General features: G+C 44.4%; 2 protein-coding genes and 1 long non-coding RNA gene across 6 annotated transcripts in view; 1 reads left to right on the top strand and 2 right to left on the bottom strand.

The window, feature by feature from the left end:
* Positions 1 to 6,134, bottom strand: part of CYFIP2 (cytoplasmic FMR1 interacting protein 2) — a 132,561-nt gene extending 126,427 nt beyond the window's left edge. Inside the window, exons 1-3 of one of the 3 annotated variants that reach the window (XM_065918994.1) lie at positions 6,028 to 6,131; positions 2,949 to 3,062; positions 1,235 to 1,317 (exon numbers count right to left, since the gene is read on the bottom strand). The gene's annotated coding sequence lies outside the window, so the exon portion shown is untranslated. Of the gene's footprint in view, positions 1 to 1,234; positions 1,318 to 2,948; positions 3,063 to 6,027 lie in introns of all 3 variants that reach the window. The other 2 variants (XM_065918995.1, XM_065918993.1) reach the window with 2 other exon arrangements.
* LOC136156325 (uncharacterized) overlaps positions 4,673 to 26,496 on the top strand; it is an 80,805-nt gene continuing 58,981 nt past the window's right edge. For both annotated transcript variants that reach the window (XR_010660933.1, XR_010660934.1), the window contains exon 1: positions 4,673 to 4,808. This is a non-coding gene — a long non-coding RNA (uncharacterized lncRNA). The remainder of the gene's footprint in view (positions 4,809 to 26,496) is intronic.
* The window catches only part of ITK (IL2 inducible T cell kinase), a 62,875-nt gene continuing 51,715 nt past the window's right edge, over positions 15,337 to 26,496 (bottom strand). The window contains exons 11-17 of the mRNA XM_065918996.1: positions 26,138 to 26,212; positions 24,418 to 24,589; positions 23,830 to 24,046; positions 22,492 to 22,556; positions 22,283 to 22,401; positions 19,175 to 19,332; positions 15,337 to 17,840 (exon numbers count right to left, since the gene is read on the bottom strand). Coding sequence (XP_065775068.1) covers positions 17,769 to 17,840; positions 19,175 to 19,332; positions 22,283 to 22,401; positions 22,492 to 22,556; positions 23,830 to 24,046; positions 24,418 to 24,589; positions 26,138 to 26,212 — 878 coding nt within the window. The 3' untranslated portion in view covers positions 15,337 to 17,768. The remainder of the gene's footprint in view (positions 17,841 to 19,174; positions 19,333 to 22,282; positions 22,402 to 22,491; positions 22,557 to 23,829; positions 24,047 to 24,417; positions 24,590 to 26,137; positions 26,213 to 26,496) is intronic.

Genomic DNA, 26,496 nt, shown 5'->3' with positions numbered 1-26,496 from the left:
TGTGGAGACAAAGAGTGAGACTTCGGTCACCGGCTTGGAGCACGGAAACCTCAGTTTCATGGATGTGAAGTTGCAACTTGCGTGTGGCTCAGCCTGAAGACTGACATCGGCCCCCGACCCTTTGCCTCACTCTAGAAGGGCAATTTCCCTGCCTGCAAAATATGGAGGTTGGCCTTGTAGTGGTTCTCAACCACGATGGCAAAACCTCTGTTGTGAAGGTTATTGTGGCAACTTGTCCTAATAACAGTTTAAGAGATGAGGTTGGCAAACAAGGTGCTTTTTATGATGTGTAAGGGAGGGCTCAAAGCCCTCCCATGGAATCATTGCTTAAATCTTCATCTTTTTTCTTAAGAGGAAGAAAACAGTGCTAGAGCTGGGAGGGGGACTGGCTGCTGGGTGTGACGTACTGTATGTTGACACTGTTCATCGAATGCACTTAGGAGAAAATGAAAGCAAACCCCAAAACAATTAGATAGGAATCACTGAACTTGAACCTCTCTCAGGGTCATTCCAACTCAAAAGCAAATGACTGTGACTATAAACAGGACACTATCCAAAGGGACTCCTTCAACACCACGCTTCCCAACACGGCCTATCCTCTGTGGCCTGAGTATGTAGGGCGCCATAAACCGGCCCATGGACATTCTTGCCTTATGCCTTTGTCAAGCTCTCTCCACTCCCTAATGAACTGTCTTCTCTCCTTCTCATATCCTACCCTTGATCAGTGTCAAGACCCAATTCAAGACAGGCTCTTCCATGAAGATCTGACCAACTGAACCACCACAAGCTTCACTTCTTGGATTCCCATGGCACTCACAATCTGGAGTCCATAATTTCCTACTGCATTATAAACTGCTTTATATTTTACTGATTCTTTGGATCACCAAAAATGACAAGACAAAGATTAACTGTCATCTTTTGGGGGGGGGGGGCTGACCCATAGCAACTAGCACAGAGCTGGGCACATCCTAGGCATTACTTGCTTAATTAACACTTCATGAACAATTTCCTGAATGCAAGAGCCAATGGTCAACAATCAAGTCTTCTTTAAAAAAAAAAAAAAAACCACAAAATTTAAAACATCATGGTCCCCTAAGGCACCATATCTAAGTCAGTCTTATTGTAATAAGAATGTAAGGGGATATATTTAGAAGTTTCTTCTGTCATTGTTTCCACCTCAAAAAAAGAAAAAGCAGAAACTCATTTCTCTTTCCCCTATGAACGTATAGCATACTTGGAGGTTGATGGCTGACTCTGAGTTTTGGATTCTTATCTCATCATTCATATCTTGCCTGAATTTGTCTTGAAGCATCACAACTGAAAAACACAAAGAGAATATCATTCTCAGGTATCCCTTCACTTAACACTGAGCTACTGAGTGTCTTCTATGAGGGTCAGCCCTGCAGAATCTCTTTGATCTCAACTGGGCTTTTGGTAAAGTTAGACAATGCTCTCATTCATTCCCATCTGATTTCTTATTCCGCCCACAAAGGCAGCTGTTCAAACCTCCGGACACCTCCTGCACTCTCCTTACCAGTCCACCACCTTTACTTTCTGCAGAGGACCTCATCTCCTGCCTTATTTAGAAGATAGAGACCACACACCATGGACCCACTAAATATCTCCCTATTCCATGAAAAGATAAATGCCCGATAACCACAGCTCTACAATGGCCTAAGGATGATGCAAACATGAAATCAAAAGACCTATTGATGAAGTCATCATTGAGTCTTTCTTGGGCAGCTCTCCAGGTCATGTTTACTTTCTCCTCTCCTTATACTGTTTCTGAGTTGCCGCAAGTCTATCAAAATGTCACTTAGCCAGAATGATCCCTGCAAGAAATTCTGCCTGAACCCAAGCTCTGCTTTTCAAAACACTTTCTTTCAAGAATTGGCACCCACATTGTTTTCACCTCTGCTGCCAGGGTGCAAGAGGTATGACCTGATTGGTGGTCCTCTGAGGCACATCGCACACAGTCCTCAGCACAGGGGCCAGGGCGCGGTAGCCGGTACCCAACCTCTTTGCATCCTGGGAGGCGTCCCACACCCACTGACCACATTCTGAAGTGTCTTTGTACAGACAAGGCCTTCCTGGGGCCTTGATAGAATCTGTGAATCACAAAGTGCCTTTCAGTTTCCCTTTCAATTGGCTCAGGGGTACAGAGAGACCACAGATTTGTCTTCTTCAATTGACACACAATGTATAATTAATAAATTGTCCCTTTAGGAATGGAGGGCAGCCGTCTAAAGGGGCCACACACTCAGGAACCTCCTTCTTGCCTCTGTTTCCAGGGCCTTTTCTTCTCAGACTGGGGTTTACAGACATGATCTCATCCGTGGGCTCTTGTGGCAACAGGTAAGTAACGGGCTGGGCAGGCTGCTTTCAGTTCCCCAGTTTTCAAAGTCAGAGAGGTAGTGGCTAATTGAAAGGCACACAGCAAGGCAAGGATAAACCCTGTGTCTGAAGACCATGGTATACTGCTCTCTCTCTCTCTGCCTGCATGCCCTTAACATTTTTGGTGGGGTTGCAAAATGCTGAATGTCCACAGAGGAAAAGGTCCTTCCTGATCTATGTGTTGAAATGTGAGAACTACCTCTGGGCGTCTGCTCAGTAAATTCCTTCCCCCTTCTCTCTGCCTACTCCAGCTACATCTACCTTCAGTCCTCTACTCAGGGACATGTCCCAGCTGAAGCCCTTACTGACATCACTGCTTATCAGGCTTTCCTTTGGCTAGCTTTTGCAGCTCAACCTGGGACTGGGTTTCATGGTCACAGAGACCAACTCCCCTGGGAAAAGCAAAATCCAGGAAGGTTCTGGAGGTACAAGGGTTGATAAGAACTCTGTGTGGACGACACCTCCTCCTCCCAAACTGGGACTCCTCTTAGCACGTCAAGGAACTCCTGTCGCTCCTCATCCCCCTGCAGTGAAGACTTAACTGGCCAACTCACAGAAAGGCTGTTCTTGGACATGGTCACCAGCAATGAAGTGTCTGCTGGGTCACCAGGGTGGAACCTTCCTGATGGGAGGCCCTCTAAAGTCATGGAATTCTTTAGCAGAATCAACTATGACAACAATAAAAATTTGTCATCTTAAATTGACACATTATATAATGTAGCATGAGTCACATTCTTAATGATGATGTCATTAATACATTACAACAATAAACATACATATAAAATAGTACTTACTATGTGTTAGACTGTTTATATAGCATTTTCATGCAGCTCTTGTTTAATAAGAGCATCCAATGAAGTACCAGCTCTTTGCCCACCATACCTGGCATACTGTGTCACTGCCAGGGGCGGCAGCATCCTCCACCCTCTTGCCCCACCTTCACTACTGCAGGGTCCATCCTCTAGACCCTAGACTCAGCTTTGCTCCTCAGAACAATAAGACCAAAGGCCTTTTACAAAAGCTCCAATGAGATGACTGATGTCTGGTTTCGTCAACTACAAGTGAATAATTAATACTTGCCAGTAAAGAAATAGACTCATTGTTATGGTAGCCACATGGAGGCTATAAAAGGCCATTTTGTGCAGCCCTTGGTGGAACCCTGGGGCCAACAGCAGCCAAAAGAAACCTCTTTGAGAGGGTGGGCTGATCCTCAAACGTGGAGGCTGGAGGAGCTCAGCACTGTTTTCCAGGAATGCTGTTCCCAATGTTAATTAGCTTGTTGCTTATTCATCACCTAATTCAGCTTGCTGGTCAATGACAGCAGCCGAGGCCCACTGAATGCTCAAGAGGGCATAATATATCAGAGGGGACAAGCACTATCCCCTCAAGACCTTTTTCCACTTTTTAAATTTTCTTGTCTACTGTCTTCTGTGGGCCAGCCTCTGATTTGATTGGAGTAAAACTCTCTGATCCTGGTGGATTTTACACCTTCCTCCTGGTCTAATGTGTAAAATGACTTTTTCCCTTTCCACTTCCAGCAGGGACTGAACAAAGTAGGCTTGGGTGCTGACGGAACCAGTCAGAACTGGCCAGAAAATATAATAAAGCAGCTTAGTGAGCAGAGCTCTAATGCCCCCAGCCAGAAGCTCAGCCTGCAGGACTAGCCAGAGGAACTGGCTTTGTGGGCAATAACACACTCTCCTTGTAGCCTCGGAGCTGCCCTGGCAGATGGCAGCCAGTGCCAACAAGTAACTCTCTATGGGAAAGTCTCACCTCCTCCAAGTGGTCACTGGGTGCTCAATAATACCCTTGAGGGACAGTAACCCTGACCAGTTACACACACGTATACACACACACAACTCTTACGGTATTTTTGTCCTCAGGGCCAAAGTTGCCCTTGCGGCAAGCAAACAGAGCTGACAGCTGCTAGCTGTTGTCATTTCAGCAAGCTGTTCCCCCAAACTGCTACCCAGATCCCCACCCCCACCTCCAGCCCACTGCCTGAAATTCCACCACTAGAGATATCAAATATTATTTACTTAAAGCTTTATTTTCCATTAAAATACCTCCAAGTCTCGGTTTCCTTTCTGGTCAAATGACTTCTGAAGCACCTGCTCTGTGTCTAATGGGAGATTCTTGTGTATTTAGCTCTTGAGGATTAATGTGTTTACTGGCTCCTTTTTTGAAAACAATTTTTGACACAGGCAAATAGCCAGTGGGGATGGTGGATCGGGCAGGGAAGTATCTGGAACTGGAGGTGGGCGGTCTTAGGGAGGGTCTGATGGTGGAGGAAACAACTTTTAAGTCCTTCACCATCCTGCCAGCAAAATAAACCTAGATGTATTGCTCTCCAGCATCTGTGATCTCCACCGCTGCGAGCAGGGCTTGAAACAGGGCCTGTGCCCAGGAGAAAGGTAAGACACCCCCTGCGCTGGGGACACAGGCAGAAGGTGGAAAGGGGGAGTGTGGGAACCAGCACTCTCCTGATTTTCTCCGCAAGCCAGCAGGACTGCCCCAGGCTCCCGGTCAAGCCTTGAAGGCACCAGCGAGCGGGCAGGAAAAGATCCTTGTCCTCTTTCTGGCCTGGCTGTAAGGGCCTGTCAACCCTTGGCGAGCCTTTCTGCTGTGCTGCGGAAACCGGGCAAGTAGAGGTCAAAGTCAAATTCCCTGGGCTGGAGAGGGCACCTGGGCAGTCCTAGGGTCCTGCTCTGCCAGGTTATCCATACAGAGAACCATACTCTTGTCGGACCATGCTTCCCACCCCCGCCCCCACTGCACACGAAGAGCACGCCCTTCTCTTCCTTTTCATATGGTGTACCCTTGGAGGGGGAGGGCTGTCCTGAAAAGCAGATGCCACCACAGACAGGTAGGCATCTTCCCGAGTCTTCAGAGCTCAGGAAAACCCAACATTTACCCCAGGAGTACAGCCCACTCCCCCGCTTCCCCCACCTCCTCTCCCGCCCCCAGACAGCCGGGAGGGAGAGCGATGCTAGGCCGGAAGGCTTCAAAGCGGGTCAGGCGTGTCTCCTCTCTCACTAATGCCCGCACCCCTAAACATCGCCTCTTCGCCCGTCGCCCCACCCATCTCACGTTCACTGCAGGGCGCTGTGAGCCCAAGGAAGCTGCCAGGCGGGCCCAGGCGGCCCTCGCTGGCCCTGGAGGAGGTGATGGTTGCCGCGACCGCAGAGGCGGCGGCCGGCGCTCTGCAGTACCTGGGTGCGGGGAGACCACCGCCGCCGCCGCCGGGCTCGCGGCCGCTGCAGGTGTCTCCCGAGCTCGGGATGAGCGCCGCGTTCTCCCGGGCCGGTGGCTTCGGCCCAGGCCGCGCACCTGCTGCTGCTGCCACCGCCGCCGCGCCTCAGCTCCGCCGTGCGTCGGCGCCTCCCCGCAGGGGGTACGCACCGCGGGGCCCAGGGTGGGCCGGAGGGGGTAGGGGGCTGTTCCGGACCTGAGGCCCAGCCTTCGGAGGGTTTCGGGGTTCCCAGGCCGCGCTAGCCCAGCCGCCGAGCCGAGCACCCCCGCGGGGCTCGGAGAAGGGTGCAGACCCCTCGCGCATCCTTACGGCCGCGTAGCCATGCCCAGCAGCATCCCGGTCCCCACGCAGGCCCCGAGGCCTGCGAGTCTGGGTCTTACCTGGGTCTGCGGCAGGTCTAAGCGAGCGGTCGGAGGCTACCGCGGGGCCCCGCGCCGGGGCGCAGGATGCTCTGCCCGGCTCCGCTTGGCGGCCGCCGCGCTGGGCCCCGCCCTCGGCCCCGCCCCTCCACCCGCCGCGGCTCCGCCTCTGTTCCTGAGATCCCGCCCCTTCGCCGCCGCGGCTGTCACACAAAGAGCCGGAAATGGCTGCGGCCAGGGGCTCCCGGTGCACCCCTTAGGGCGGCCCGCGCATCCTGGCCTGCACCTCGGACTTCTCCCCGCAAGGAGAGCCAGCAGCGCCGCTTAGGGTGGACTTGTTCCCCAGGAGCTCCCAGGCTTGGGAGCCACACCTGCAGCTGTGGCAGGACTGAAGCTTTGGGCTCCTTTGGTATCTCATGGACCTCGCATTATTTCTAAGTGCTCATTTATCTCCCTAATATTTATCGAGCACCTGTTTTGTTCCAAGTACCGTGCCAGGAGCAGAGTAGGCACTGGTGTACAAAAGACAGGCTCCCTGTCCTTTTGGAGCTTGTCATCTATTTAGGAGAGACTAGATAAATTTACCTAGCAAATGTCCAGTTTCAACTGGGAGACATTCTGTGAAGAAAAAGAACAGGGTGAAGGGACAGAAAAACCTGAGGGTTGGGGAGAAGGGGCTTCCTTCCACCAACAGAATCTGATACCAAATGCTGCTCCTCTTTTCAGAAATACATTCTCACCCTCCCTTTCACTTCCTTGGGGGCAAAGCCCAGAAGCTGCCGTCTCTTAAGCAGGGACCTCCCTCAACTTCATTCAGTTCAGTTCAGTCGTGACCGACTCTTTGTGGTCCCATGGACTGCAGCACGTGAGGTTTCCCTGTCCATCATTGGCTCCTGGAGCTTATGCAAACTCATGTCCATCAAGTCAGTGATGCCATCCAACCATCTCATCCTCTGTCATCCCCTTTTCTTCCTGCCTTCAATCTTTCCGAGCATCAGGGTCTCTTCCAATGAATCAGTTCTTCGCATCAGGTGGCCAAAGTATTGGAGTTTCAGCTTCAGCATCAATCGTTCCAGTGAATATTCAGGACTGATCTCCTTTAAGATGGACTGGTTAGATCTCCTTGCAGTCCAAGGGACTCTCAAGAGTCTTCTCCAACACCATAGTTCAAAAGCATCAATTCTTTGGCACTCAGCTTTCTTTATAGCCCAACTCACATCCATACATGATTACTGGAAAAACCATAGCTTTGACTAGACAGACCTTTGGTGGCAAAGTAATGTCTCTGCTTTTTAATATGCTGTCTAGATTGGTCATAGCTTTTCTTCTGAGGAGCAAGCGTCTTTAATTTCATGGCTGCAATCACCATTTGCAGTGATTTTGGAGCCCAAGAAAATAAAGTCTGTCACTGTTTCCATTGTTTCCCCATCTATTTGCCATGAAGTGGTGGGACCGGATGCCATGATCTTAGTTTTCTGAATGTTGAGTTTTAAGCCAACTTTTTCACTCTCCTCTTTCACTTTTATCAAGAGGCTCTTTAGTTCATTCAAGAAGAATTAATTGCCTAATGGACAGAAAGGCGAATACATGGTAACAGGAAGTATTTTCTGGCAAAACCTGGGAAAGAACTGAGAGGACAGGCATCTTTCTCTTCAAGACATACCTCATTTAGCGCTCTCCACAGGAACGGGTCTCTTTAAGCTGCCTGGTGGGCCCTCAAGCCAGGGGAAGTCAGGCAGCACCGAATTCCAACCTTGGGATCCCTGAACAAGTCTCTTCACTCTGTGCCTGAGATGCCACCCTATCTACAATGTGGGGAGATGAATTGCTTTTCCTACTTTACAAGGTAATAATTTGAAAATATTTGAGACATTTTAAAGTTAAGGGGTAAAGTTTTGCTACAGGGGAACCTTTCTGAAATATTTCTGAAGAGCTCACAAATTTCTAGTTAATCACTCAGCTATTCCTATCAGCTATTTATAGAGGAGCCCCATTACTCAACACTCAGCAAAGAACTTGTGAAAGTCTTTGCCCTCACTGATCTCACATCATTTCCCGAGCACACAGCATTCATAATCCTTTGTGGTGTGATGTTACATCACTCATTCTAATTTAGGTTGCTATTTCAGAAAGGATGACATACATATATATATATATATATGTATGTAATATATATTAATATATATATATATCTCTGGTGCCATGTGAGAAAGCTGTGGGGGTGTTTGTGGAGGATGGCTTTGAAAACCAGAAGTGAAGTTTCCTTCTTTTTCTAAAATTTTTAATTTGCTACTGTGATCCTTGGGATTTTGGGTGTCAGTGATTACAAATATGTAACAGTGAGAGACTGGATTTTCATTCTAAATGGCATATTATTTTAGATGCTGTAAATTTCTGGCAAACATATTTCTCCCTGTGGTCCCTTCCCTGTCTTTTCACCTTGCAGGAACATGTTGCTTAAAAACAAACAAAAAAAGATGATTATGTCTATAGTTGGTTAGATCTTGGGCAAAAATAATTCCCTGACCCTTGAATTCTGTTCGCTTATAAGGGGAAGCAACATGGTTTCTTTTTTTTTGCAACATGGTCTTATTGAAACCACTGCTTTGGAAATACGGAGGCTTGTCTTTTGGTCCTGATTTTGCAACTAAGTTATCTGAGATAAGTCACTTCACCTATTTCCTCATCTGTATAATGAAGTAGGTTAGATGTGCTCCAAGGTCCGGCTGCATGTGGGATACTGCATGAGTTAAAACAAAGGACATGCCCAGGCCAGGCTTAAAGTATAGTAGCTCTCACTGCTCTCAGGATGGGGCCAGAACTCCTTCCCAGGGCCCACAAGTGTCTGCATGATCTGTCTCCATACCTCTCCTGTCTCTTCTGCTGTGAAAAAGCTCGCTGTGCTTCAGCTAAGAGGAATTTTTACATTTCCCAAACTTGCTGTATTCTCTCTTGCATTTAGGCTTTGCACAGGCTGGACTTTTTTGCTTGGCACGATCTCTCTATTTCCTGCACTTTCTACACTTTCCTCCATAATGCTGGCTAACTTCCAGTCATCCTTCTGATATCTGCTCAGCTGTCACTTCCTCCATGACCCCTCCCTGTTTGAATTGGGTTAGGGTCAGCGTTCATACTCCCTGGGCTTCCTCTACCTTACTACTTATTATGCTGTGTTGTAATTATTGATATACTTGCCTATGTACCACCAATTGAACATAAAATCTAAGAGAGCAGAGATGGTATCTTACTCTCTATTGAATCCTCAGGGCCTAGTACAAAACAGGTGTTCTATTATGTAAAATAATAGAAATAATAGTAAAAGTGGATCAAATAAATAATTGAAAGTGAAATCTTAGCTTACATGTTGCTTGAAACTTGTAGCTCTCTGTCTACTGCCTTCAGATAGATGTCCTTCCCATTCAACCCAGGCTGCACCATCAGCAGTGAGAGGACCACAGTTATGAGGTGAGAATTACTTTGCTGCTTGCTTGTGTAGTGGGCCACATATTGTGGTTCTGTGTGTGCCAACGTTGCCTTGTTTTTAGAAAAGCCCTAAGTCAATTAGGACACCTAGGTCTCCATATAAAATCCATTGGCAGACCTTGCTTCATGGAAACCAATAGTGGAGCATCTGGAGTGGGCGTAAGAATTAGTTATGAAAACAGGACAGACCCATAGACCTAGAGAATGAACTTGTGGTTACCACTGGGGAAAGAATGGCAGGAAAGGATAGTTAGGGAGTTTGGGATAGACATGTACACACTGTGATATTTACAGTGGATAAACCTACTGTATAGCATAGGAAACTGTGCCCAAGGTCATGTGGCAGCCTGGGTGGGAGGGGAGTTTGGGACAGAATGGATACACATATACACATGGCTGAGTCGCTCTTTTGTACACCTGAAATTATCACAACATTGCTGATTGGTTATACTCCAGTATAAAATAAAAAGTTAAAAAAGACACATTCCAGCAACAACAACAACAGAAGAATTGGTTCTGGAGAGAGGAAACATAAATGTTAATAATGGCTGTCATTTATCAAGTGCATTATCTCATTAAATGTTTAAAATTATCCTGTGAGGAAACTGTAACCATTAGTCCCATATTATAACTGAGGTAACTAAGGCAGGCTAGATACCTTGCTCAAGCTAGTGAGACCAAAGCTCATGCTTTTACCTTTTAACCAAATTATGTATAGTCTTATTTCCCTCCTCCCAAACAGAATCCTTGTATTCTGTGTCATTACTGTGTCACCTTATTAAAAAAACATTTAATACAAGTTTTAGTGACATATGGTATTAAAATGTTTCTAAATCAGTAATAATGTTTTTAACAAAGCAAAAGGGATATGAGATGGAGAAAAAAATGTGAATAAATACAAAAAAATATCTCCATGTGCAATGAGCTTGCTACAGATTTGACTCATGTAGTTAAACATTCCTGTAGTTAGCAGGAAAAGAGAAACTTAATGGTCAGTTGCTCAATTTACATTGTCCATTAGATAAAACTTGACCACTTGGTTAAAATTGCCTCATTTTACACATGAAAGAACGGGGGCCCGGAGAGGGGAAGGGTTGCCAAAGGCCAGCTGGACCCAGACCCAGGGCTTTTCATAGGAAACTGGGTTGCCTATTTCCTTTTTTGAATCTGAAATAATTTGTTAAAGCAGATTTTTTAAACAGTTATTGGATGTTTATTTGGAATCAGTCTCTATGCCAAGTACTGTGTGTGGATGAGCAAATTTTATCCTCACAAAATCTCCGGAATCCTGTTGTTTTATAGGTGAAATATTGGGGGCATCCCCTCTCTTCTTTGCTGTCTTTTTCTCACTGCTCACATCTCACAACTTCTAGAGAACTGGTCTCCCTTGAAGGTCATGTATTTTCTATATAACTTGACAGCAAAGAAATTTTCATCATTATTTAAACAAATACTGTTTACAATAATTTTGGATAAGAACTGATAAGGAGACCTCGAGCGCATTCCAGATTTGGAATGCAGCAGTGTAGCTGAGGTACAGTGAGTTTGGTGCTGCTGTATTCTCAGGGGCTGGCATCGTGGCCCTATAATCAACCCCACCAAATGGTTGGGAGTGTGGAATTTGGGAACAGATAGGTCTGGCTTCAGGCCTGCATTCTGCCTCTTACTAATTATAGAACCATGAATGGTTTTCCCAGTTTACTGAGCCCCGTGTTCTGTGCTTAATCGTTCGGTTGTGTCTGACTCTTTGCCACCCCATGGGCTGAAGCCCTCCAGGCTCCTCTGCCCATGGGGATTCTCCAGGCAAGAATACTGGAGAGGGTTGCCACGCTTCCTCCAGGGCATCTTCCCAAGCCAGGGATGGAACCCAGGTCTTCCACATTGCAGGCGGAGTCTTTAATGTCTGAGCCAGCCCCACATCTATAAAATTGAGATGGTCATAATTATTTCTTTCCCTTAGGTTCTTGGAAGGTTAAATGAAGCAATCAGTGTCACACTCAGCAGAGCCATCACATGTGCTCAAAAATGGGAGCTTTTGTTGTTGTGGGTTTTTTTTTTTTTTTTTTTAATGTCACCATGGTTCAAATTTTGACATGATCTCTAGGAAGAATGCAGGATTTGGAATAAGATCTGAGTTCTAATCTCACTTGTGTTGAGTAGCTCTACAACATCACGCATGCTGTGTGTCACTTCCCTTTTCTGTCAAGTGAGACCCCCTCTTCACCCACTCTTTCATCTCAATGCTGCTGGAGAGATGAAGCATCATCTTAGATGGGAAAGTGCTTTGAGATATACACACCAGAAAAGCAAATAAATGTGTAGCTTGTCTCAGCTTATAGACATTTGTACTCAAAATGAACCTGAGAAAATGAAAAGGGACCAGGAACTCCTTGGTAGCTGTAGATGGGTGGAGAGGGGAATGAGTAGATGTGAATCTAGATGGTGAGGAACCAGAATCCTCTAAGTTCCTTTAACTAATTCTCCAGCACCTGCTGGCTTTGGGCCCAAGGTTCCTAGTGCTAACATAGAAATAAAACTGGGGAAGAAGGTGGAATAAGGTGTGTTTTTATGCATGTTGGTTTCTCTGGTCTGACATGTTCTTCTAGGTCCTCCCTCTCTTAGGAACTCCCATTGACCCTTTAGGACACAGCTCAAATATCACTTCCTCTGTGAAGCCCTCCCTGATCCCTCGCATGTTTTCACTCTTTCTCTGTACTCACTGTACTGTGACCTCTGTTCCATCATATGACCTCCAGCAGCCCTTTGTGATCACAGTTGATTTTCATTATTTTATGTTTATGTTTTATAAAGTCACCTGATTTACACATAATCTTGTTTTATGCATATTTCTGTTCAAAAACGCCTTGTTTAGTATGTATTGTGGATGTATTAACATTGAATTCACAGTCAACAGCATCATAAGTCATGCTGAGTGAAATTCACCTAACCCACATTTACCATGTAACACATCATAGTGTTCTTTCACTTACGTGAGGTAATACCTCAGTTCTATGCTTCAGGGTCACTTTAAACAGCAAAATGACTAATAAAGTGTACATAAGTGCAAAAAGTGTGACACTAAACAGACCTAAAAAAAGACACTAGTTTATGTTATGAGCTGAAACGAGAAGGCAGAGCCTTGCCTTGTTCAACCTCACCTGGGAATGTGCTTGTAGAGTGACTCAAATTTTTCACAGTTCTGAGCATGGGCCTGTCCTGAATGACATGTGTGGAAAGGCTGCAAGAATTGATTTGGGGTTACAAATAAATCTTAGCGAGTAGACAGTTTGTAAGTATAGACTCTGCAAATAAGGAGGATCAACTGCATTTATTTATGCGTTGGACTTTTTTTTTCTTTTACTAGCTGAGGCTTCTTACAGGAAGGTTGGCCTCTGTACTGGATATCTTCTCTTGCTCCTCCAGTCTTATTTCTCACTCTTCTCACCCTGCCTTCTTGCCTGGAGACTGGCCTGTAGACAATCGCACTAGAATTTCCTTGTCCTCTGGCTTCCAGAGGACAGAGGGATTGGTCAGCAGTCAGCCCCAGCAGTTGATGGGGGAAGGAAGAGAGTGGGGCCAGCGTATTTATTCTGCAGTTTCTTCCTTGTGATGTTGTTCTGGGCTTCCTCTGTCCCTCACTAAAGGTCCTGTCCTCTCAAGGCAACTTTCTCCAGGTGACTCTCTGCTTCCACAGTCAAATTACTGCTCCAATTTCTCATTTTTGGGGGCCTGGGGATAGTAACTGCTCCTTGGCAGTTCTTTTCCTCCTTGCTACTTCCTGTGGTTCATTTAAACCCACCTTGTGTTAAGTAGTTCTTTTATAGGCCCTCCTTGAATTATCTTAATTTGACTGTGGTGTGTCTGGTCCTCAACTGATAAGGTATCTTATTCATCATATATGCCTGACACAGTGCCAAGAAATAGCAGGTGAATGGTAACAAATGATCTCTAAAACTCCTTCTAACAGTATCTGTATGATTCTGTTATCCCAGAAGCCAGTTGCTCATGGTCACTTGAGAAGAATCACAGTCATAGAAGATAACCCCCCACCCCCAACACACAGTACTGCCACCAAGGGGTGGTTCTGGGGAGTGAGTTTGGTGCACCAAATTTCTAGCACTTTCCTCAAAGTCACTGCAAATAAATATTTACTCTAAGTGAAAATATGTGCTCTCTGTTTGAATGAAGCTTCAACTCTATCCTCCTCTTCCTGATCAGAGCACCTTTCTGAGCCCCTCAAAAAAATCTATGACTCCTTCTGCGCGCGCACACACACACACACACACACACACACACACCCTGCCCCTCTTGCTGAATGGCATATATTCTGCCTTTTTCCTGAGTGTGGTGGTTTTGTGTGTTGGGAGATCCGAGGCAGGGTAGAGTCTGCAGGATAAATGTTCTCTGAGAAGCAGATCTGCTCATCCAACCTGCTGTATGTTTCCTTTCTGGGTCATTTGCCAGTGGGAGTCAAGCCCAGAGGTGAGTTCCACAAAGGACAGTGTGGAAGCCACAGGCTTTCTTACTGGTCCCTAATGGTTCTCATGTGTACGAGCTGGTTCCTGTGGTAGACGTGGACATTTGGTGAAATGAAAGGTACAGGGAGAATTATAATAACCCAGCTTTTATTCCACTGGAATTTTAGGAAGGAGAATAGATGTGCCTTGCTGTCCAACTGTGGCTTAAAGACTCTGAATTACATTGCCACATGTCACCCTCACAGGAGATGACAGTGAATGAGTATGAACAATAATCTGGTACTAGGAACAAGGCAGAAATCTTTTCCAGATTGGTTTCTCTTCCACCAGCTTTGCCTTTCTCAAATCCACTCACCACACTGGTGCCAGAATATATTTTTAAATGCAAATTTGACCTTCTCTCCTTGTTCAAAGACATTTTTTCTCTCTACAAGTAGAGTTTCAGTATTTGTGTGTGTGTGTGTTTTAAAATCTAGGTCCTTGTCTATATATTTATAGCCTTAATTTCAATTTGTCTACTCCTTTTATTATCCTCCCCCTTGCTGAGACCACACACACACACACACACACACACACACTCTTTATGTTCCAGCAATGATAAACAGATAATAGCTTCTCAATATGTTTTGTTTCCTCTATCCTTCTACCTGGAAAATACTTCTCTTATTTCTGCCCATTGTCTTGCCTAAAAATCCCGTAATTCATCTTCAAAACTGAGTCAGATGTGATGTCTTCTGTGGTAGTGCTTCCAAAATTTTAATGTACGTATGATCACGTGTAGATCATGTTAAAATGTAGATTCTTATTCAGTGGATCTCAGGGTGGAGGCAGAGAATTTGGGTTTCTCACAGGCTAGTAATTCTGCTGTTGCTGGTCCAGGGACCACGATTTGAGTTGCAAGATTCTAGAAAGTTTCTACTGACATTGCCCTTTGTCTGAGAGATTCCGTCACTTTTTCTGAGCTCTTCTCTACTTTGACCTTATTTCTGTTGTTGCTCTAATTCCTGTATTATAATTTTGCTTGTGTATATGTTTGTCTTCTCAACCATACCTGGAATGTCTTTTAAAAGTAAAGACTATGTCTTTTTCATTTTTGTTTCTGCAAAGACAAAACATAGGAAGGAACAAACAAAGGAACATAGGAATCATTTGATATTTACTTGATGAAAAAAATGTTAAGTGATATATAGTCTTTACTTGTCTGTGTAATGTGAAACTATGTAACCATTATTATTTAAGGAAAACTTTTGGTTGTCTGACATTTGGCTAAATATGGACCCAGGCAATAGATACGATATTCACTAAAATGCACAACTTTATTTGCTAGACCCAGCCTTTAACTTGGTGAGCTTTACAAAGCATAGGAGATATTTGTAACATTTTAATTGTGAATGACTGTACAGTAATAAATATTCACTCTAGTAAAACATAAATATATAGTCTCAAAAGGACACAATGCAGAATCTATCAAATGCATCTAGAACCAAAACTTTGCATAGGGGAATTCCCTGTAACACATGGCACCATTTTCAAAATGTGAGAGGGGGGAAAAAGTCAAACAGGCAGGAAGTTCATTTTCCAGGACACTGAGAGCTAAACTCTTGACACGTGTTGAGTTAAAGCCTCAATGAATCTGAGTTTAAACAAGATAATACCATGCAGGGGAGAATCATTCTAAACCATACCACAGAAAATCAGTCAATTCTGATGTTTTCCTTCTAGGCTTGATGTTCCAGAAATCATCTCTAATTAAAGGGTCCAAAAAAGAATGCACAAAAATGCCAGAAAAGTAAACAGGGATGATTTTGGATAAGTTGAGGAATGTCATCTTTTAAATGATAGTTTTATTTTGAAGCTACCAGTGTCACAATAGTTATAGTTAAAAGTTGTGCGTCTGCATCACCAGGCAGTCAAAATATCACATGATTTAGAAAGAGTTGACTTCAACACCATCCAGTAATTGCTCTGAGAGTTTTATCTGAACACCATAGGAAAATTAAATCTCTCTCACATCAGGGAATACCCCTCCTCAGAAAGTGTCCAAGAAGACCTCGGCCAGTTCAAAGTTGAAGTGATAATTAAAGGAAGTTTTATACTTCTGCAGGAGGATCTTTTAAAGCCACTTTGAAGCCCTTCTATAAACAGCTTCTTGCTGTATTACTCTGGTGGGTTGGGTGAATCAAAGGGCTAATTACTCCTTTAATAACTCCAAAGTCATTAACTCTAAGGAAGGTGAGGATACAGATGAGGAAATAAAGATCCTATTCCAAGTTGGAGGGCTACGTCGACAACCACACTGCTCCATACAGGATCAACTTTACTTGCTGATGGTGCTGTGTGGGCTTCTTTATTGGTTCTTCCCCTCTGCTGTACTTATCTCTTCTGCAATCTCTTTGACCCTCAATAGGAGGCGGTATTGAATAAAAATAGAGAAACTGCATTGGAGTCAGACAGAGGTGGGCTCTATATTAATACTTCCTAGCTCTGTTGCTTCAGGCAGGTGTCCAAGCTTTTCAAAGCCGAAGTTCCATTGTCTGTAAAATGGGAATGATGATAATACCTCAGAGTGTTGGTGTGAACTCAGGGTGAACTGAGATTCTGCAGAAAGGCCTGTAGCTCCGTACATTTGCACTTTGCATATTCAGGTACTCAATAACAAGAGGCATCCTTGTGCATCTTGGAAGCCCCTGACTCAGTACCTGACTCAGTTTCCTTCCAGATGGTTTGAGCAAGAACAGACCTCTTGTTCCTCCCTTAGAATTTAGGGAGACTTGAAGTCTCAACCTTGAAGTTGCAAATCTCTAGGGCCGAAACAAGCTTCAGTTTCTCTGGCAGGCCACAGTGCCTGGCACAAGTCTGCACTCTGTTGATGAGGATGGAAGAATGCAGAGAGGGGTCTGATTGTTTACAGAAGTCATGGTTTCCCCCCGCCCTCCCCCAGGATGCCTGCCGAAGGATTCGGCATGAAAGGGGAGGCAGAGTCACCTGCTTGACTTGGTACTAAAGATGAGCATCCAAGTGGTAACAGCCTAAGGCATTTCCCTGTATCAGGTGATTCCATCATCTGATGCCCTCTTTCTGCCCAGATGCCAGATACCCAATGCTCCAGCAGTGGGATCAGAATTGCTCACCCCAGTCCATCATGCTCTCTTCAAGGAGAGAGGTGGCAGTGTGCTCTATGAGTAAAACCTCACAAAGCTACTTCTCCGCATATCCGGTCTCTGAGGTAAGCAGTTGTTCCATCATCCTCTGAGGCAGGAAGCTGTGGCTGACAGCATCACAGAGGCAGAGCTTACTCTTTGTGACTTTAATTAACTCACTAGTTCTCCTTGAGAAATTGTCATGCTTCTTGATCATCTCACCCCATATTCTGGGATTCTGTATTGCTGGGTCAAATAAAGATTCCCTTGACCATGAACTTTAGGTCCATGTTTAAAATAATAATGAAGGTAATAGTCCAGGGTCCTACACCATCTCTCCCTTTCTCTAAGAAGTGCAAGAAGTGTTGCCTTAAAGCTGTTGGTTGAGGTTTGTGCATTAGGCAGGAGAAGAGGCCGGAGGAAGGGCAGGCACATCACTGCTGCTCTGGCCGCACTCCCAGCGCAGTGGCCGAGTCCTTTGCCCGTGGCCTGGCGCCAGCCTGTAGCAGGCCGCTGCCTCCGTGGCAGCTTAGGGACTGGTGCAATAGGCCAGCTGCCTCTGGGGAGTCCTGGGCTGGTGGCAGCTTTTAATGCTCTGTGAAGGGAAGACCTCCTTCCCCCACTCAGGATCTGGAGCCCGTGGCCTAGCACTGAGTCTCTTTTAAAGCCCCAATTCTGCCATTTCAGCCAGTTGACTCAAGAGTCTGGAGAAGGGTGGCCGGTCTTCTGGTTTCTAGGAAGAGAAAGAAAGGTCACTCTGTGATTTCCTTGTACTTGTGTGTCATAGCTAATTCCAAAGCAAACCAGAATTAAACAGCAATACTTTTTTTACTGGTTTTTAAATATGTTTCTGTATATGTTGTATTTGAGGGCATTGTGTCTTAGTTGTTAACAGCAGGCATTTTGGAATCAAAATATGGCCTGCTTTTGAATTTCAGCTTTTCCACTTAGCTGTGTGACCTTGAACAGGTTACTTAACATCTTTGAACCTCAGTTTTTTATCTGTAAAATGAGGATAATAATATTATCTGTCTGATAAGATTGTTGAGAGAATGAAATAAAGTCATATATAAAATGTAACATAAATAAATGCTAAATAACATCAAAAAAGTAAATATTTGGGTATAAATCTCATAAAATGTGTATAGAATCTATGCTAGGAAAAATACAAACTTCTAAAACAAGATATCAAAGAAGATCTAAGTCAATGGAGAAATATTCCATGTTTGTGTGTAGGAAGACTTTATATTGTTAAGGTTACATTTGTTTTCAACTTGATCTGTAGATTCAACACAATCACAGTAAGAACCGAGCAACTTATTTTGTAGATAACTGACAAAATGACTCTAAGGTTTATGTGCTGTGCTGTGTTTAGTTACTCAGTCATGTCCGACTCTTTGGGACCCCATGGACTATAGCCCACCAGGCTTCTCTGTCCATGGGGATTCTCCAGATAAGAATACTGGAGTGGGTTGCCTTGCCCTCCTCCAGGGGATCTTCCCAACCCAGGGATTGAACCCAGGTCTCCCGCATTGCAGGTGGATTCTTTACTGTCTGAGCCACCAGGGAAACCCCTAAGGTTTTTTTTTTCCCCTAAGGTTTACATGGAAAGGTAAAAGACTCAAAATAGCCAACACAATACTGAGCAAGATGAACACGGTTAAAGGACTGACACTCCTTGACTTTAAGACTTACTATAAAGCTTTAGTAATCAAGAGGCTGTGATGTTGGTGAAAGAATAGACAGATAAATGGAGTAGAGTTAGGATCCCAGAAACAGGCCCACACAAATGTAATCAGATCTAACCCCTTTTCCTCTCTGACAGTATGTTGATGGCTTGTACCATTATATTGCAAATAAAATATCTAAGATCTCTGCCAGCTCTTCTAGAGATAGCGAACTCCTTCACTTAATAGGTGCTCAATGTCATCTTCTTGCTAATCTGTTTTGTCATCCCTACTGCCTCATCCTCTGAGAGGGTTCCTTTCTTTGAGGATGGGGGCAGACCCTGAAGTTACAGATTATAATGTGGAGGAGGGAGAAGGGGAAACCACTTCCTTTACTGACCTCTTTCCAACAATGATTCATGATCTGGTAGATAGGCTGGGAGGCCAGTCGGGGCTTGTATAACCGAAATCCAGTGGTGATGTCTTCTACCACCTCTGAGTTGCTTCGGTTTTCATATGGGATTTTACCTTCACTGAATACTTCCCACATCAGCACACCTATGAGAAATAGTGAATCAAAACATGTAGTGATAAAGTTCATAGATAACAAACTCACAGCTAGAAATCACAAACTCTTTGACGTTAAAATTCAAGTCTCTACCACCAGAAATTATAATGTCAAACCACCTAAAGCTTATTAGGCCCGTACTATTTCTAAAGAACAGAGATTTCCCAACTGAAGAATGTTCAAGCTCAGCCCTTTGTTATATCTATCTCAAATGCTACAACTAAAGCTTGCAGGGGATATAAACTCAAATGTCTACACATGATGTAGATGAATAGAGCAAATGAAGTCTGCATAACAGGGACTAGTGAGGACTGTGGAAAACCAGAAGTCAAAACTTCTGTCCCCAAAGGGAGAGCTGTGATTTGGCTCCAACAAGAATAGGGTAGTTGGGAATGAGGGCTCAGGATTGTCACATTTTTCTGATTTATTTTAAAAGATAAATCATAAATTGGTAGTTTTAAAATACAAACTCAATTTGATTAAAAAAAATACTGTGTTAACCAAGCAAAACTCTTCAGGTTGTCTATTTTTGATCTCTGATTTAATCACTTTTCCTTTTCTGCCTTCAGTAGAAATGTTACACCCAACTTTACTATGTACTCATATCTATTCATCGGATGTGAGAGTGGGAACAGAACTTGCAGGTCACCTAATCCAGTAGTTTTCAAAACAGAGTCCAGAGAACTCAAGGGAAGAATTTTGCAAAATATGATCCCTCAAGCATCTGAAGTCTTGAAAAATCATCTCAGAAATTTGTTCCAGTGGCAGATCCTGGGGCCCAGTCCAGACAACTGGATGAGAATTTCTGAGGGAGCCTCAGAGGTGCCTCAGGAGTTTGGGGAAATTCAGTAAATAAGTTTATTTAACACCCCAAGATACCAGGATTTCTAGTGAGATTTCTTTGGAAAATGGGGGTTTGCTGCTCAAAGCTGGCTGGAAAACAATTGCTTTTATGCAAACCTTGTGATACATTGAGGAACTGAGTAAGGCCCCAAAGAGGTGAGTTGGCTTGTTTAAAATAGTGTAGTTCATTAGGGCAAAAACCTTAAAATGCACGACAAAGCCCAATGGCCTTGAGGCAGGCAGCGAGCTCTCCTCCATCCACATTTCTGTTTCTCAGGGTTGTCTCCCGTTTTCTCACCCTTCCTACTCTGCTTGCATCAGTCAGTCTCATCTTTGGACACTTCAGATGACGTGTCCTAGGAAGGGACAGACTTTAAGCTCAATCCTCTAATTATAAGATGCAGCAGCAAAGTCCTAGGCTAACAACCTGTGGCAGAATAAACACCATCCTGAGTCATGGGTGAATGTGACAAAGTGGCCATGGCTGTCAACGTTTCTTTATGGAACAACTGGCTTGGTGCAACATGACCAGCCGTACCCATGGAGAGTGGCCACACCCTTCCTAGTTGTATGCACTGGGGAAAAGAGGATCTGAGGTTGCTCTAGTGCAGTTTTATTTCTTCTGAGTTCATTCTGTACCTTCAGCTTGATTATCAAAGTCATAACTAGGCCTGTTGAACAGAGGAACTACTTTAAGGAACAATTTTTGTTGTTGTTGTGGTTTAGTAGCTAAGTCATATCTGTCTCTTTTGTGACCCCGTGGACTGTAGCCTGCCAGGCTCCTCTGTCCATGGGATTTCCCAGGCAAGAATACTGTAGTGGATTGCCATTCCCTTCTTCAGGAGATCTTGCTGACCCAGGGCTCAAACCTCGGTCTTCTGCATTGACAGGTGTATTCTTTACCACTGAGCCACCTGAGAAGTCCAAGGAACAATTTAGAAGGACTCAAAATAAACATACCACTTGGCTGTTGGAAATGGATATTCTAAAGTACTGAAGAAGACTAATTAGTTCTTTTCCTAAGGGATTTATTCAGTCTTCTCCCTGGTTTCTCCTACTAGTCAATATACTTGGCAAATCTTCCCTTCATACAGAATGACAAGATCAAACTCCAAACCATTTCTGTCCAAAGTAGAATCCTTCTTACACTCCAGATCAAAGAGGTTGTCCAGTATAGATTTGTGCACACTTTAATATGCATAGGTTATGATTTACAAAGACATGACACTTCTAGCAGGAACATTTAGTGCTTCTTGTCCCATGGGCATCATTCATTCTTTCATTCACGCCCATTTGCACTTATGAGAAATCGAATTCCTTACCATGGCCAGCCAATTTCATTGCCTGCATTTCTCCTGCTAAGTCAGTACTCCCTTTTCTTTGGACACACCAAACGTTGGCACTTGCTGCTGCCTTTGTTAGAGACACTGTTTCCTGGATCTTCAAATGGAGACATCTTCCTCTTATCATTCAGCTCTCTGCTCAACAGTCACAGAGAGTCTCAGAGAGGCCTTCCTGGATGGATCCTGCTATTTAATACAGACCCTCGCTCCATTGTAGTCACTCTTTGCCCTATTACTGCTTTGTTTTATTCATAGCACTTGCTTACTACTCCCTGACTTGACTTTACACACATATTTGTTAGCTTGTTTACATGACTCTTACCTCTCCTTAAAATTTGGCTCCAAGAGAACAGGAGTCTTTTCTATCCTATGTAACAATGCTTTGTGAGCACCCAAATTAGCCCCTGGCATGTAGTAGATGCTCAAAAAATCATTGTTGAATGAATGGGTAATACACTTACTGAGGGTTAAATGTGGGAATAAGCATAATGTTGGAAAAAAACATGGTCCCTGCCTTCCGGGAACTCATATTGTAATCTTCTGACTCCTCCATCTTTTGATCTCACAGCAGCTGTCATAAGTATCCTTTTTTCATTTTTATTTTTACCTCCATTTCAAAAATAACCAAGAATAAATACAATAATGAGTCTGTAGACTCTCACTGGGATGCCTTCACCATCCCAGCAATTGGACAAATAAAACAGCTGGTGCACAGTCCCAGGTTGTGTGGGTGTGGGGCCAGAATGATACTTACCAAATGACCACACATCTGACTTGCTGCTGTAGCGACTGAAAGAGAAGACTTCCGGAGATGCCCACTTCACTGGGAACTTGGTGCCTGTGGAACTGGTATATTGGTCATCAAGGACGAACCTGGGAAGAGAGAGGAGAGAGATGGTCCGAGTGTCCTGGGGCCCTGCGTCCCATTCCTGAGACTTTGCTGGTACCATATCCCCATGTTACCTTGTCATCCCAAAGTCGGACACCTTGATAACTTGGTTTTCCCCAACTAAACAATTCCGGGCAGCCTGGGGCAGAGACAAGCAAACAAAAGGATGAAGAAAACTTGGTGAGTAATCAGTAATTAAGGAGTCTCCTATAATCACAGTGCTTTGCTTATATGGGAGCAATAAGGAGCTTCACAAATGTTAATTAAGCATCACTAGTGTGTGATGGAAACTGAATGAGTAAGGTCTTTTTATCAGGGTGAGTAAATCTCATCTTTCATCTTCATTCCTGGGATCCTAATCAGAAGAGAAATCCATGGTGTTGTGTAACCAATTATAAGCTCCAGTGCAACCTGATGTTAACCTTAGGGATAGTATGAAGAAACTGTCATCCATCTGACTAAAGTAAGAATGTATTGAGGTTGCTAATTCTCTTAAAACTATTCCTCAATAGGGAGATAACATGGTCCCTAATTCATGTGACAGAGTGTCGGATTTGAAGATCCCTTCCTGAATCCCTTGGACTGCAAGGAGATCCACCCAGTCCATCCTAAACAAGATCAGTCCCGGGTGTTCATTGGAAGGACTGATGCTGAAGCTGAAACTCCAGTACTTTGGCCACCTCAAGTGAAGAGTTGACTCATTGGAAAAGACCCTGATGCTGGGAGGGATTGGGGGCAGGAGGAGAAGGGGATGACGGAGGATGAGATGGCTGGATGGCATCACCAACTCAATGGACATGAGTTTGAGTAAACTCCGGGAATTGGTGATGGACAGGGAGGCCTGGAGTGCTGTGATTCATGGGGTTGCAAAGAATTGGATACAACCGAGTGACTGAACTGAACTGAACTGAACTGAACTACTGATAAAAGATCCTGTGAGTCTTAAGTTCTAATGTGCCTGCAAATTCCATGGGGTGGACATGTTAAAATGAATATTCCTGAGCCTCAACCGCCAGAAATTCTGAGGTTGGTTCTAGGATCACCCCAATGTGATCCTGATAGATCCTTGGATAGCATTTTAAGAAAGCATGTACTTGTCAACTTCTCTTATTTTACCAAGAGGATGTGGAGGCATAGAGAGGTTAAGAGGAGCGGCTGTTAGCTTCATTTTGGAAGAATGTAAACTCCAACTCAGAGAGTGAAAGTTAGAAGTGGGGTTGGGAATAGAACCCAGAACTGAGTCCCATGAGGACCTCCCACAGTGGGTGGAGGAAGGAAGAAGTTGCAATGGGAAGGAAGAAAGCTTGTGCCTTTTTATTGATTCTTGCGTTCCCAGTCTTGGTAGTTCTGCATTTCAGTGGGACATGCCCCTTCACCCTGAACTTGTAGGGTTTTGCCCTGCATCCTCTTACCAAGTCTCTGTGGATGACACACGCCTCTTCCAGGTAGGCCATGCCCTCACACACGTCCAGACACATGCCCAGCAGGGTCTCCGCGGCAAAAAGCCCCCTCTGGCTACGCAGGTAATCTGACAGGCAGCCGTGTTCCATGAACTCAAACACCAGGCAGATGGGGGCCTGCTCCAGGCATACTCCATAGAGCTGGACTAGTTTGGGGTGAGAGAGTTTCCTGGAGAAAAATGGCAAGAGTTGAGATGGTCTCAACTGAAAATTCAGTTTCCCAATACACTTCCTCCCTCAAACAAAAATGTCTCATTGAACTGAAGAATGGCATGGACTCAGCTGGTGTGTGTGAGGACAACGAAGGTCAGTGTGACTGGCATGTGTGGAACCAGAGGAGAGATGGGTAGGAGATGAAATTAAGGAGTGGGCAGGGCCAGACTGTGGAAGGCCTTCTAGACCACAGTGAGGAGCTTGATGTTATTCTCCATGCCACAGGAAGCCATCGCTGGACTTGGGCAGGGAGGTGGCATAAGATGACGTTAGAATGGTGTTTAAAGATCACAGTGCTGTCTGTGTGCTGTTGTTTAGGCCACTCACATCATGACTTCAGCCTCCTCAATGAAATCCTCTTCTGACATAGCCCCTTCTTGAATGGTTTTGATGGCCACCTTGTCCTTGTTGAGCCAGTAGCCAAGATGCACCAACCCAAACTGCCCACTGCCAATCTCCTGCACAAAAGTGAGCTCCGAGGGATCAATCACCCATTTCCCTGGAAGAGAAAGAGAGGGGTTTCCAGAGTTGGCAAGCAGTAGATACGAGGTATAGGACTACCAGGAAACTATACTGCTCTATACGGAGTGTTAGACTATCGTTAATTTGCCATCAAAGATGGCAAATGGTATAAGCCCTCATACTTAGAACTATAGATAGGTAAAATTATCTTCTTTCCCAAATAATAACATAGAATATGCACTGAAAACCACGAAAAAATGTGTGTGGGGATGATTACATGGAAAGAGGAAGGAGGATGGCATCAGTTGAGATATTAAAGTCAATCAAAGGGTTATAAGGTCCCAATCATTTCCTATACGTGATTGAAAATTGTTATTTTCATTTTTCATGTAGAGCAAATTTTATTTGAATTGGTCATTCATTCATTCATTTATCCACCAAGAGCATCCATTTTGTAGACAGCACTTGTTAGGCCTTAGTAGAGGTAAGGGTAAGGTAGTGGATTCCAAGAGGAGGCCAGCACACAGTCTAGAACAAGGTATGTGCTCAACAAATGCTCAATAAATGAATAAAAGGAACCTGAATCTCAACCTCCATGCTGACAAAAATGAATGGGTTCATAAAATACTCCCTGGGCTTCCACCCAGCATGAACACATTAGGATTCTACAGGTATTAGCTGACGCTTGGTCTAGTACCATAAACAGTTCAGTTTCTACCTCTCTGAGTCAGAGACTCAACAAGAAACAGTACCAAGCACCCACAGTGTGCAGACATGGTGCTGGTTACAGATGAGGAGCCCATGGCAACATTTCCCAAAGTATCACCCTCTAACCCCTGGTGTCAGAATCACCCAGGGCCTTTGCTGAAAATGCAACTCCAGGACCCAACCATCAGGGATTGCATTTTGGTAAGTGCTGGGTTGGGGCCAGGAGTCAATACTTTTCATAAGCATCCTAGATAACTTGAATGCCCACCGAAGTTTGAGGACCACCAATCTAAAAGATACAACATGAAAGTTACATCAGCCTTCTCAGCCAGCACAGTTTGGATCAGGGTATGTTTGCATCCCCAAATGCCTTCAGGTTCCAGGCAGAAAGTACAAGGGGATGAAATGGTTTCATAGGGGAGGAAGGAAAAGTAAGGCCCATGGCCCTGGAGATGTATGCCCTGCCTAAAAGCATTAAAAAAATTTTAACACAGTGCTATGCGGACACACACTTCTAGATGCTGCTAGCTTATAGCACCTGCAGTGGACTGATAGTCAATAAACTAGATGATACAGATGTTCTAGAAGATAGGTAGGAACACAGTGGTATAGCACTGGTTTCTCATAGCACTGAGTGGAGTGCTCTGTACAGAGTAGGTGCTCAGCAAACACTTCATTGATATGACCTAGATAAATGTGCATCTGTCTATCTATCTTACACACATTGTAGATGGTCATTTGTGTATACCATCTCCAGATATATAGTGTACTTGTTTAATGATCATTTTAAGTCTGGGGAAGTCCATTCACAATTTGCCCCAGACCTTTAGGGATGTGAGTTAATGCAAATGAATACCATTCCCAAATGCACTCTTACCATATCTCAGCCCTGCGGTGACTGGGGCTTTCTGCCTCCAGGAGCAAACTGGATACCGGAGTCTAGTGACCAGGCCTGGGTTGATTAAAAAGTGAAAGACAGTCATTAGAGCTTTACTGAAGCAACCATTTGAGTCAAATCACCAGGAAAAAAAAAAAGTGTAATCCAATGCAACAGCTGTTTTTACTCTGGAAAACAAATTCCAAAGCCACAATCACTGATATTACACTTTCCCTGAGAGGACCTGTAACATTGCAGGTGGGTAGGTGGTTGGTGAAATATCATGATTCTAGCAACAAAATCTGCTAATGGAAAGTATGTAATCAAATATTTGGCATCCTTTGGTATTGGTATAAATC

This window comes from Muntiacus reevesi, chromosome 1, assembly GCF_963930625.1.
Source record: "Muntiacus reevesi chromosome 1, mMunRee1.1, whole genome shotgun sequence".
NCBI classification, from domain to species: domain Eukaryota; kingdom Metazoa; phylum Chordata; class Mammalia; order Artiodactyla; family Cervidae; genus Muntiacus; species Muntiacus reevesi.
Note: the sequence above shows the minus strand (reverse complement) of the source record. Positions and strands in the feature narration are given on the sequence as shown.